General features: G+C 42.6%; 1 protein-coding gene across 1 annotated transcript; it reads right to left on the minus strand.

Moving 5' to 3' along the window:
- Positions 1-5,328: 5,328 nt before the first annotated feature.
- On the minus strand, positions 5,329-8,836 carry IL17A (interleukin 17A). Its single transcript, XM_022581471.2, has 3 exons — positions 8,810-8,836; positions 7,477-7,679; positions 5,329-6,249 (listed from the first exon to the last, which is right to left on the minus strand). Exons 1-3 carry the CDS (start codon positions 8,834-8,836, stop codon positions 6,012-6,014), a joined length of 468 nt encoding a protein of 155 aa, XP_022437179.1. The 3' UTR covers positions 5,329-6,011.
- Positions 8,837-13,439: the final 4,603 nt, after the last annotated feature.

Raw genomic sequence — 13,439 nt, forward strand, 5'->3', positions numbered from 1 at the left:
TGCATGCTTAGACGATATATTGCTTAGTTTTGGAAAACCAGGTGGTGAACACAAACCTGGCTGATGAGGGGAGAACATCATTCCCACTGTTGCGGGAGGCTCCCAGGAGCCGTGTTCTATATTTTGCTCATGGTCTGGCTCCACCTTCCTGGAGAGTTTGCAGGAACATCCAGGGAGGGCAGCAGTGAGGCTTCGCAGACACTGCGAGCTGTGGGCTGGGGCCAGTGAAGCAGAGCTGGCCAGTGCAGAGTTGTATTTGGGATGCATCTGCTCATCCAGGGATCTCATTTCCCAATACCCCTTATATTCGTGAAATGAAAAAGAGACTGGGTTCCTGAATCTCCTCAGGAAGGAGGCATGCTCACCGACCAGGAACCCCTCACTTGAACTATTCTGTGATGTTTTAGTCCATTCGGGCTGCTATAGCAGAATACCAGAGACTAGAGGGCTTATAAACAACAGAAACTCACAGTTCTGGAGGCTGGGAAGACCACGATCAAGGTCTGGCAGAGGACTGCTTCCTGGATCATCTTCTTGCTGTGTCCTCACGTCACCTCATGGTGCAGCCACTATGGAAAGCAGTATGGAGGTTCCTTAAAAACCTAAAAGTACTCTGTGATAACCTAAATGGGAAGGAAATCTAAAAAAAGGGGATACATGTATACATATAACTGATTCACTTTGCTGTACAGTGGAAACTAACACAACATTGTAAAGCAACTATACTCCAATAAAAAGTAAAAAGGAAAACAACCAAAAAACCAAAAACAAAAACTAAGAGAAGAACTACCATATGATCCAGCAATTCCACTCCTGGGCATATATCCAGAAAAAAACAAAAACTGTAATTCGAAAAGATACATGCACCACAATTTTCATAGCAGCACTATCTACAATAGCCAAGACATGGAAGCAACCCAAGTGCTCATCAACAGATGAATCGATAAAGAAGATTCCATATATATATATATATATAGAGAGAGAGAGAGAAAGAGAGAGGGAGAGAGAGAGAGAGAGAGAGAGAGAGAGGGAGGAGCTACACGTTAGACATTTTTTTTTCTTAAGCAAAATTTGTATTGAACCATTGCATACATACAGAGAAATGTGCAACTCTTAAGTGCATAACTCCATAACATGTCACAAATGTATCATTTGGTGGTCAAAGAAGGCTTGTCAGAACAGCTGCTGTCTGATCTGTACTTTCTCTCCTTTGGGGCTTTGAAGATTTTACTCCATTACTTCCTGGTGTTCAATGTGGAAAAGTTTGACATCAATATAATTTTGGTTCCTGATTTGGTATTTTGTATTTTCCTCCTAGGTGTGAGCCTTATATCTTCTTTACTTCTAAAAATTTAAAAAGTTCAATATATTTGAATATGGTCTCTTTTAATTAATTTGGTCTAAACCCAATTTTCAGATTCACTTAAAAACTAGCAAGATATTTTACATTTAAAAAAATATTGGGATGGGTGAAAATGGTAAGAGGGTACAAACTTCCAGTTATAAGATAAATATGTCCTGGGGATATAATGCATAGCACGGTGACTATAGTTAACCATACTGTATTGCATATTTGAAAGTTGCCGAGAGAGTAGATCTTAAAAGCTCTCATCATAAGAAAAAAAGTTGTAATTATGTGTGATGATAGATGTTAACTAAACTTATTGTGATAATCATTTTGCAATATATACATATATCAAATAAACTAACACAATGTTATATGTCAATTACATCTCAATTTTTTTAAGAATAAAGGAAAATGTCAGATCCCCAGAACTAAGGAACCAAAATGAAAAACAAGTATCTCACCATTCCACTGCCTTAACCCCCTCAAAATATTAAGAATATTTTCACAATCTCCCTAATATCTTATACACTACCTGTTCGTGCTTTGTACCTAGGAAAGATACATGCTAAGTGTACTGTTAGCACCCTCTCCATGTGGGCCACACATTAAAATTATGACTCAGAAAACTGATAATTGAGCTCTTGCAAAGAATTACTCTCAAAAATAACAAAAAAACCATTGAAATCAGTATTATTTTATGCTTATAACACAGCTCAGTTAGGATGAGCCACATTTCAAGGTTTCAACAGCCACATGTGCTTGGTGGCTACTGGATGAGACAGTGCAGTTCTGGTTCTGCTACAAGGAGGGGGAAACTCTATCTGCCTGGGTCCTTGAATGTCTGAGTGGAGCCTAGCTCCCTGATGACCCCTGGGGGATAGTAACATGAGCAAGCAATAAACATTGTTTATTTGAGTTTTGCTTGTTGCAACAGCTCTTAATTACTTACCCTGACTAGACTCCCCAAGAAGCTGAGAGACATTGAATTATAATAAGAAGCTAAGCAGAGAGACCAGTTAGGATCCCATTACAGTGCAACTTTTTTTTTAATTAATTAATTAATTTTGGTTGCACCAGGTCTTAGTTGTGGCAGGTGGGCTCCTTAGTTGTGGCATGCAAATTCTTAGTAGTGGCATGCATGTGGGATCTAGTTGCTTGACCAGGGATTGAACCCCTGTCCCCTGCATTGGAAGGCGGATTCTTAACCACTGTGCCACCAGGGAAGTCCCCCTTTACAGTGCCCCTTTAAACATGACTCTGGAGTTAGGGAGGAGGGAGAGGATACGAGACAACTGATGAGGGATTTGTTCTTCGTTGGATGAGAGGAGTGAGTGACAGAGAGAAATCTAGGTTTTTCGCTCAGATGAACAGGTGATATCATTTGAGTCAATAAAAAAGGCAGTAGAGAAGCTAGTTTGGGAATAGAGCTCATGACTTTAGTTTTGTCTGTTGACTTTGAGGTGTCTCTGGACAACTGGTTCAAAGTTTACCTCAATGTTGACTGTCTGCTATGTGCCAGGTCAGGTGCTGATGGGCTGGCTCTCAAGGGACCACCAACTGGTTAAAAGAAAGAGCTCATATCGTATGTAAGAGTAGTGATAAGTGATACCCACAGTGCTTTTGGAGCCCAGAAGAGAGAGACTTAATTTGGGATTGCTGGAGTGATAGGTCCAGGAAGGCTCTTTAAAGGAGATGATACCTACGTGGAGAGAATGGGCAGAGCAGTGGGGGTAGGGCAGAGTGCGGAGGGCAGGTGTCCTAGGCCATTTGGGCTGCTATAACAAAATATCACATATTTTGGGTGGCTTATATGCAAGAGAAATTTATTTCTTACAGTTCTGGAAGTCTGAGATCAAGGTGCCAGCATGATTGAGTGAGGACTCTCTTCTGGGTCCAGGACTTCTCGTTGTGTCCTCACCTGGCAGAAGGGGAGAGGGAGCTCTCTGGAGCCTTGTTAATAAGGGCGCTAATCTCATTCATGACCTAATCACCTCCCAATGATCCTGCCTCTCAGTCCCATCACTTTTGGGGTTAGGACTCAACATATGAATTTTGGGCGGACACAGACACTCAGACCATACCAGCAGGGTATGAATAGAGGAGCAGGAAGGGAGAAGGTGGTAAAGGTATACAGGTAGAGCGGACCGCATGACACAGGCACGTAGGTCAAGAACAGCGTGGCAGTCAAGATTGCAGGGTGAAACATCAAGGCGGAAGCAGCATGAGATAAAGCAGGAGCACGGCCAGGGCCAGGTTACAGAGGGCGTCTTTTGTCATGTCTGATTTTGTGCCATAGATAGATGTTGGAGGATAGATCAGCAGCAACGACAGGCAGGAAGCTGTTCCAATAGCAGGAGGGAAATGAGAAAAGATGAAGTCCTGAACCTGGGCAGGGAGGGCGTTAATTTGAGAATTTTCAAGAAGTGAAACAATGAGGTTGGGGATTTGTGGGTGTCAGGAGCGAGAGAGAGGAAGAGGGAAGAGTCAGGGATGCCTCGCAGATTTCTAGCAGAGATGATGGGGTGAATGATGGTGCTAACTGGGGAAAATGAAGGGAGAATAAAAGCAACCCACATCAGGGGAGAAGAGGCTTGGAAAGCAACTGCCTCTTCCCGCCCTCAAAATTCCCAGGAATATAGTCTAGTGGGAAATCATGGTTCAGGACTGTGGATGTATATGTCCTTTTCTTGCTCTCCGTCCCAAAGGAAAAACACGGTTTTATTTTCACCACTACCATTCAAGGAAGAGTGAGAAATGAACAGCAGGGAGAGGTTTTAAAGCACAGACTGTGAGAAACTGTCAGTGGCAGCTGCCTGTGAATCTCTTGTGTGGAAACCATGATGGGAGTTGGTCATGAGACTCAAGATCTCAGGGCACAAGAACACTGGAAGGAGCGGGGCTGGAGAAGATGACCCCTGGGTTTGGAATTGGAAAAGAAGCAGAGAAAAGCCATGGCCCTCTGGGTACGGCTGGAGTTTCGAGAATAAAATATTGCAGAAGATGGTCTTTCGAGAAGCAGGGAGCCTGTGGGTCCAGCCTGAGAGTTCTCAGGGGCACCCAGAAGTAGGGCAAGTAGGACACGCTGGGCCATGATTGGGGAAAATGGTTATGACTTGAAACTTGAAACTACTCTGGAATTGAATATGGTTCAGTTTTTATTTTACTTGGGCTGAACTTTTCTCATGCTTGAAGTTTGTTTTGCCCCGGTGGCTCTTTTCTGTGTCCTGGGGTGCACAGAATCAGAGGCCGAGGGCAGGAGAGGTTGTCCTAGGGGTATGACCTGAGCAAGAGAGAAATGTTCCTTTCTAGATCTCTGGTTGACATTAATCTTCAAAAGCAGACTGAGCTTGGGGAGACACTGCCATTCTAGTCTGAAAACAATGTCTCCTCCCAGAACTTCCTCCTTCCTGTCAAACCTCAGGTCATACCTTCGGGAGGATTTTTTCTTCCCCCCGTATGATCTTTAAAAATGACATGTCATTTTCCCAGGGCCATTATTTTTATTTGCTTAATTTGCTCCAGAGTGCGCGTGTCCACAGCATTGGCTATTAATAGTATGCGGGCCTCCATCCTGTATTGTCTTGAATAACATTGAGAACTTGGACTTGGGGTGGGTGGAGGTTGTTGCTACTCAAAGGCATGCTTTGTTTTGCTCTATTGATAAATTTGCACACCCTTCCAAATATGAAAGAGCTGAGCTCACAGAAGTCCTGTTTTTTTTGTTTTTTTTTTGGGTTACGCGGGCCTCTCACTGTTGTGGCCTCTCCTGTTGCGGAGCACAGGCTCCGGACGTGCAGGCCCAGTGGCCATGGCTCACGGGCCCAGCCACTCCGCGGCATGTGGGATCTTCCCGGACCGGGGCACGAACCCGTGTCCCCTGCATCGGCAGGCGGACTCTCAACCACTGCGCCACCAGGGAAGCCCTCAGAAGTCCTTTTAATGAGAAAACAAATAAGGAAACGAATTTTCTTCCCAAACTTTATTATTATCAATTGTTTTTATTACAAGAGTTTAACAGAGCAGAGTTAGACTTGCCGTCTCTCTTGTGAAACCTGAACAATTTACAAAGTTAGGGTAATAAATATGAAACTAGGTTTAGTCTTTCTTTTCAGCCATGTCATGCACTCTTAAGAGACAATGAGAAGAAAATCCTGTAGCCATATGCAGTACAAACTCAGAAATTTTCACCTGCTATTTAATCCTATCTAGGATTTCCCTAGGCAGTACAGATACTCATATATTCCACCTTTCTCTAAAGACTAAGAAACATAAATAGATCCATAAATAGCTCATATAAATATAGGTTTTACCTTTTAAATAATAAAATTCCCAAGTCTGTAATCTTGTCTTAAAAAAATACAAAATAAGACATGTAATTCATTAAAATGGAATCTCATGCCCCAAAGTTATCTTGGGGCCTATTAAATACATAAATAACTTAAAGCCCTTAGAAAAGCAAACAAGAAGCAAATTGGTACTCAGTCTAAAACTTCCTTCTTGGGGAAAGGGAAAGATGGTTCAGATTCCATCTCTAAACCAGTGTTCCCTCTGGAGTTTCCACTGGATGAACTAAGAACCCTGGTGATTTGGGTCAGAAATGGGGCTGGGTCTAATCCCCAGAAAGCCTAACTGATTTGGGGAGTCGGGGTCAGACCGGAAGCTCTTAAGCTATGTGGCGGACAATGGGGGTGACACAGGTGCAGCCCACGGCCACCAGCATCTTCTCCAGCCGGAAGGAGTGGGGGCAGTGCTGAGGCTCCCTTCGCAGGACCAGGATCTCTTGCTGGATGGGGACGGAGTTCATATGATGGTCCACCTTCCCTTCAGCATTGACACAGCCCAAGTGGCTGCACTTGGCCTCCCAGATCACAGAGGGGTACCTCTCAGAGTCCTCATTGCGGCTGCAAGGGAGACAAAAGCCAGGAAGAAAGTGAATTCCTGGTAGAGCAGGAAGGAAATCAAACAGGAATAAACAGAGGGAGACAGATTCACAGGGGAGCAAATGATAGGCATTGTGAATTCTCTAAGTGCTGTTAGTCTGAAAAAGAAGTAGTTTGGGGAAAACTTGTGTTTCGAAGCCCATGAAGTGTTATAGAAAAAAAGACAATGATTAGTTTCCCCCAATTTCCGGCATACACAAGAGAAGATAGACTGAAACCACAGAAAGGATTTAAATTTGACACAAAGGTTAATTTCTTTAGGGTACATTTGATAGATGAAAAAAGACTAAAGGACTAGTATAGAAACAAGATAACTGTTAATCTGACTTAATGAAGTCTGTCTTTGAAGCAGAGAATGCACTCAAATTTTATCTGACAGCACACTGACGGAACAAAGCCCACGGCTGATATGAAGGGCTGCAAACAAAATCTTAAGCCCCTTTATAACCTTCTCTCTCCCCTCCAGCTGAGTGAATAATTTGCTTCGACTTCTGAATTCATTTATTTGAACTATTCTTAGTAAGTAGAAGTAAGAAGACGAGAAACCCTACAGTCAGGTGAATCTGTAGGCTCCATACAACTGAGGATTATTTGCCTAAAATCAAATTATCAAAATACATTTTGTACTTAATCCATCTAAATACTAGATGTACTAAGGACACAGCAAATATTGGTCTGTTGGGGATGTTGTCTAACTCAAAAAAGGGTGGAAATACCCAGCATGATACTTCTTCCACTGGTATTCAAGCTATATTTTCCCAGTGTTAATACAACCAAAAAAGCACAAAAATCCCAGTTAATTAATAGTTATTTTCAACAAATCTTCTCTGGGAGCTCTGGTAAAGGGAATTCAAGCACTAATCTCCTACAATAAATGTCTGTTTCTTTTAAAAATAAATAAACAACAGACTTGGGGTGTCATAAATACGAGAATGATGACCACCGTTCATTTGGATGGATTTCTGGGGCAATGAGAACTAGTAGAATAGGTGTTATGGGGGCTGGGGAGAGCTGCGTTCTATCAAAGCAATCTGTAGAATGAAAGCTTGAGAGTCATTGGTTTACACAATGGCCCTTCCAGTTTTGATGGATGATTCTGAGTAATACCATTCTCAAGGTGATTTAACTGGCAGTCTGATACATACAAGGTAGAAGAATACAGAGAGTTTATCTGGGACTTTTACGTACTGGAGAGTCCAAGGTGAGGTGGAGCGTTTGTAGTAATCGGAGGGTCTTCTGGATTTCACGTTCTGGTTAAGGATGTTTAGGTTGAGCCTCACATACTGGGGGAAGTTCTTGTCCTCAACATGCGGGCAGCCTGGACTTTGTGGGATTATGATTCCTGCCTTCACAAGAGCCACCAGACTCAGCAGCAGCAGCAGTGACTGGAACTGGGTGGGAAAGGAGAGAGAGGTGGGAAACTGGGTTAGTGCTACGTGGGTTTTGTCAACAAAGTGTGGTTGGTGATGATGGAATTGCTGATAGTTGAGAACATGCTATGGACAAGGACCATCTATACGAAATTTTCAGGTCTGTTAAATGAAAAGCTGGTTAGATGAACAAAATAATATTAGGATGGCATTTCTACCAGTCTTGAACATTTTTCTTTTCTGACTTAGAAAAACCACACTATTCATTGGCTGGCAGTAATTTTAGTGAAGATGGCAAGTCATCAACCTGTCAGTACATGCATCACTCTCAGGTCATTGGGATGGTAATGACCTTGATTTTCTAGGAAGAAATGTCCTCCTGCACCATCGATCCCGCCCCGTGCATTCTGTGAAACCCTATGTGAAATCAAATGTACACCTTAGAAATAAAGGGCTGTAGAAAATCCATGTGGTATCAGTTAAAAATTCTGTTGGTACCACTGGCAAACATCCAACCCAAAATGGACCCCCCCCTTATGTTTTTCTTAGGTATATTTCCCAGGTTTTCTAAATTTACATATACTGATTCGGTAATCAAATTGGGTTTCAAAAAAGACGTTTTAACTTAAATATTTTAAAAACATAAAGACCGTTTACTCTAAACCACACCTATACCATCTATACATCTATGTCTAGTTAGAATAAATAGGGTTAGCGTACCAAGACTATAGTATAATAATAGGATAATGGAAAGAAAAGTCACTGCCACAACTTATTAAATCCTCAAGGATAGTGACCCATCTCATTTTGGATTGAAGAAAAATGGGAGAATTATATTAAATCCCTTGTACTCAGAGAAACAGATTTTCAATAAGCATTCTTTCTTAGAGCACAGCATCGTGTGACACTTCTTGTGTGGTTTAGCCCCAGTATAGCTATCTTTCAGTTTTAATCTCACCTTTCAAACTGATGTGTACCAGTTCTTGAAAATGCTATACAATGACAAGTATCTATCAAGGGTTTCATTTCCCATCCTATGTAGACAGTATTCTTGGATTTCCATAGCTAGAATCCAGGATTTCATGCCTGAAGTCCAGAAATATTATCTGGCCCAAATCGACAAGAGCATTGCACGTTAGTGCGGGACTCACCACGGATGAAGTTCTCACACGAGCCATGGTAGTTTCTCCCAGTTCACTGTAAGTGGATGAGCTTGTGCTTGCTGCGAGATGGACAAAGTGTAGCGCTACCTTCTCTCTTTTTATAGGGCTTTTCTCCTTCTGTGGTCACTTACGTTGGCGTGTAGGAGTGAGTTCAGGGGTGACACCATTTTGGTTAAAAGTTCCATCCCCAAATGAGGTCAGAGAAAAACCTCCCCTTCATGATGGGCAATAATCTGCTTCTGGAGGAAAATGGGAAGGACAGAAATTTATGCTTCTAAAGACTATGTCTTCTCTTCATTCTTCAAGGAACTATGACTTGTCAGAAGCTGAGTGGAAACACAGAAACCATTTATTTATGAGCGTGCGTGAAACTGCCATTAAGAGATATCTTCTATTTTAATGGCTCGTGGGGAAATAAAAGTTTGACCTCACATTCAAGTCTTCTTTGGTCATATGCCTTGATTTCCCATTTGATAACTCCTTTCCTCACCAGATTCCCTAGCCAGATGTGGTGGAGACCGTTCCAGAAACTACCCATGGTCTCACCATATAAACAAACAAAAAATGGATACATAATTTCATGATGACAGGACATATTATTTCATCGATTTAATGCCTGCTTTGTTGAATGTCTACTCTGCTTGAGGAACAAATAACTAGGTTCAAGAGACGTGAGATTTACTATCAAAGGCACGTCTAACACTGCATGTTACCAAGCAACTTGTTAACTCACGCAATTCCTCAGGAGGAAAAAGGAGTGGGGAAATGTAACCGGACAAAGAGAGGAATGAAAATGGAGGTAGAGACTGCAGGAAGGTGGGGGTAGAGAAAAGGAGGGCAGGCAAGAGCAGACAATGGTAACAAGAAAGGAGGAGAGGAAAGGGGGATAAGAAGGGAAGAGAGATAGGACTTCCCTGGTGGTCCAGTGGTTAAGACTTTGCCTTCAAGGCAGGAGATGTGGGTTTGATCCCTGGTTGGGGAGATAAGATCCCACATGCCTCTGGGCCAAAAAAACCAAAACATAAAACAGAAGCAATATTGTAACAAATTCAATAAAAACTTTAAAAATGGTCCACATCAAAAAAAAAATCGTTAAAAAAAAAAAAAAGGAAAGACAGAAGGAGATGGTTCCTCCTTCTTTTTCTCTCCACTTTCTAAGTGAGGTGAACTTCGATTTCAGGTCCTTGAGGATGGCTCCTCCTCGGAAACATTGAGGTCTATCCCAAGGTTGATAAAATGAGGGGTCAGGGGGCTTCCCTGGTGGCGCAGTGGTTGGGAGTCCACCTGCCGATGCAGGGGACATGGGTTCATGCCCCGGTCCGGGAAGATCCCACATGCCGCGGAGTGGCTGGGCCCATGAGCCATGGCCGCTGGGCCTGTGCGTCTGGAGCCTGTGCTGTGCAGCAGGAGAGGCCACGGCAGTGAGAGGCCCGCGTACGGCAAAAAAAAAAAAAAAAAAAGAGGGGTCAGTGGATGCAGACATGGCTGGTGACGTGTCACCCTGTCTCTGCCCATTCTCCGCAGTGAGGTGTTTTCTTGGGTAGACAGACCCTGACTGATCAGTGAGGAAGGCCATGAGCAGCTGAAATCTCAGTGGCGATGGTAGATGGATGACCTTGGTAGGTGAAGCAGATACAGATGGAAGAGGAAGTGGGATGCAGTTTCTCCTGATTTCCTTGGTTCTGGTGTTGACCTCACCATGTACCTTGGAGACATGGAGTCATCGTGAGCTCCCCTGTCCCTCCTCCACATGTGATCACGTAGCCATCTCAGCAGCATCTGTGTCTCTCACATCTATTTCCTATTCCCAGACCTACTGCCATTCCTCTAACTCATTGCTCACCCTCTTGGACTGTTTTGTTTTTGTTTTTTAGTTGAAGTATAGTTGACTTACAATGTTGTTTTAATTTCTGTTGTACAGCAAAGCAATTGTTATACATATATACACATTCTTTTTTATATTCTTTTCCATTATGGTTTATCACAGGATACTGAATATAGATATAGTTCCCTGTGCTATACAGTAGGACCTTGTTGTTTATCCATTCTCTATATAATGGTTTGCATCTGCTAATCCCAAACTCCCAATTCATCCCTCCCCAACCCCCTCCCCCTTGGCAACTACAAGTCTGTTCTCTATGTCTGTGAGTCTGTTTCTTTTCCGTAGATGGGTTCCTTTGTGTACTTGGACTGTTTTAATAACCACATTTGCTCTTCCCAGTTGTTGCCTTCCACCCACCTTCAACATTCCTGCAATAATGATCCTCAAAGCATGGCTCTGATTGTGCCTTTTCTTGTATCGTTTGCTTGCATTCAGAACAAAATGCAGACCCCTTAGCATTTAAATTATTATTTGACTTAGTATCTGAAATCTGCAACCTTTACAGCTTTACCTGCCACCACGCTCCATGACCTGGGCTCATGGGGTCCTGATTGTTCTCCTTCCACAGACGGTCCCCAACTTATGATGGTTTGACTTACAATTTTTCAAATTTGCGACGGTGCAAACGTGATATACATTCAGTTGAAGCTGTACTTCAGATTTTGAATTTTGATCTTTTCTCAGGCTGGTGCTATGTGGTATGATCTTCTCTCATGAGGCTGCAGTGGCTGTGAGCCATGCAATCATGAGGGTGAACAACCAATATATTTACCAACATCTGTACCCAGACACCGATTCTATTTTTCACTTTCAGTACATTATTCAGTAAATGACATGAGATATTCAATACTTTATTATAAAATAAGCTTTGTGTTAGATGATTTTGCCCAACTGTAGGCTAAGATAAATGTTCTGGGCACATTTGAGGTAGGCTAGGCTAAACCATGATGCTTGGTAGGTTAAGGTGTATTAAATGCATTTACATCATGATGTTTTGAATTTATTGGGTTTGTTGGAATGTAATCCCATCTTAAGTCAAGGAAGATCTGTAATGCCTGCATGCCTTTTGTTAGGTACTGTCTCTGAAATGCCCTTTCCCATCCTCAGTTTATACCAAAATGTGCCTTGTCCTTCCAGCTCCTGTTCAAATGTGTCTTCTAAGTCTGGAGGTCCCTCCTGATCATTTAGCTGAAATGAGCAGCTCCCATAACACATAGCTTATACCTGCCTCTCTAGTAACTTTTGCTTCATTTTGTACTGTGTTTTATTTGGCTGGAAAAAGTATGTCTAAGACATATGTTTATTTCCAATTTTAGATTTTACTGTTATCCTTCAAGGCCAGTGTGTTATTCATCTTCGTAACTCCCATGGTGCTTCCTGTGAGGCTTTATACAGCATAGGTCTTCACAGATTGCTTCTGTGTTGCTGGTTTTTCTCTGGTACACAGCTGTCCATGCATGTTTCTATCATATTGCATGTCATTTGTTTATGTATCTGATTTTCCTGCTAGACTGTGAAGCTACCTGGAGACAGTTATTATTAGTCTTTGTATCATCTAACACAGTGTCTAGGAAATAGGAAGTGCTCAATATTTTGACTGAATTAAAGTACAAATAATGTTATTTGGGTAGGTTGGAATCTTGAATATTCCTTTTGGGACCCAATTGCATGCCAGTGACCATACTGAGCTATCACCTTGACTCTCCAGCTGATCATTTTGAAGGTAGTGTGACAAGGTTGTGGCCTGTTTTGGACCATCCTTAAGTAGAAGATTTCTTGCTTGTTGCTGCCTGGTAAGGATGAGGTCAAGGTGAATGTGTTTGCTGGCCAAAGGGGCAAAGCGGATTCTAGTTGTCCTGCCTATGCCCGCCTCCTGTGCCAGTGAAATACACCCTGTGTGCTGTCCTTTGAAATACCAACCCTAGCTTTGAAATAAGGATGGGAAACAAGGTGGGTTTTCACAAAAGTGTAAAACTGGCCATTTTGAGGTGGTGGTTGGAGCTCAGTGTGCCCAGTCTTGAGTAGGACTGGTTTCTCAGATACACTCTGGAGCTGGAGGAGCAGTCAGAAGCACAAAGATGGTGTGCAGAGCAAGGAGGGTATTGTCTACAGAGGCAGCTGGTTCAGGTTTGGACCGCAGTCTGTTCAGATAGAAGGAATGCTGGACTGGAAATTAGGTGCCCAGAACACTAGAGGAGAGGACACTTTTATTTTCACTGTGGTTCTGCCATTAACTACCCATGCCCTTAGGTATTTCACATCCTTGAGGCTCAGTTTCCCTCTCGATAAATGAGTTTTTGCACCAGGTAATCTTTGGTTATCTGAGTTTTCAGAGAAAGAAAATAGTGAAAGAACAAATAGGGACAGTAAATTAGGGGTGATGATTTTGCTTAGTGATTTTCCCCACTTTATCAGTCTTGCTTCTTGGAGGGCTTGGGAAACAGATATCCACAAAGTAACGGGGAACTGCATCCTGGGAGCTGGGAGCTGGGATCTGGGTGAGGTGAGCAGAGGAGGAGCAGTGGAGGCTGGGAAGTCTTCCTGGGAGCCAAGCATTCATCTGCTCCTAGTAAAGTGTCTGTGGGCTTCTTGATTTAGGGAAATGATCTTCAAGGCTCCTTGACTTCATTAGGTCATCAAACAGCATCCCCTTGTACTTACAGTAGAGAACAATGTGGGAGATAGAAGAACATATATCCCTTAAATTAAGACTGTCATTAAAAAATTAAATAAATA

This window comes from Delphinapterus leucas, chromosome 10 (assembly GCF_059928025.1).
Source record: "Delphinapterus leucas isolate spDelLeu-1000000601 "Yukka" chromosome 10, BTC_Dleu_Yukka2, whole genome shotgun sequence".
Taxonomy (NCBI): Eukaryota; Metazoa; Chordata; class Mammalia; order Artiodactyla; family Monodontidae; genus Delphinapterus; species Delphinapterus leucas.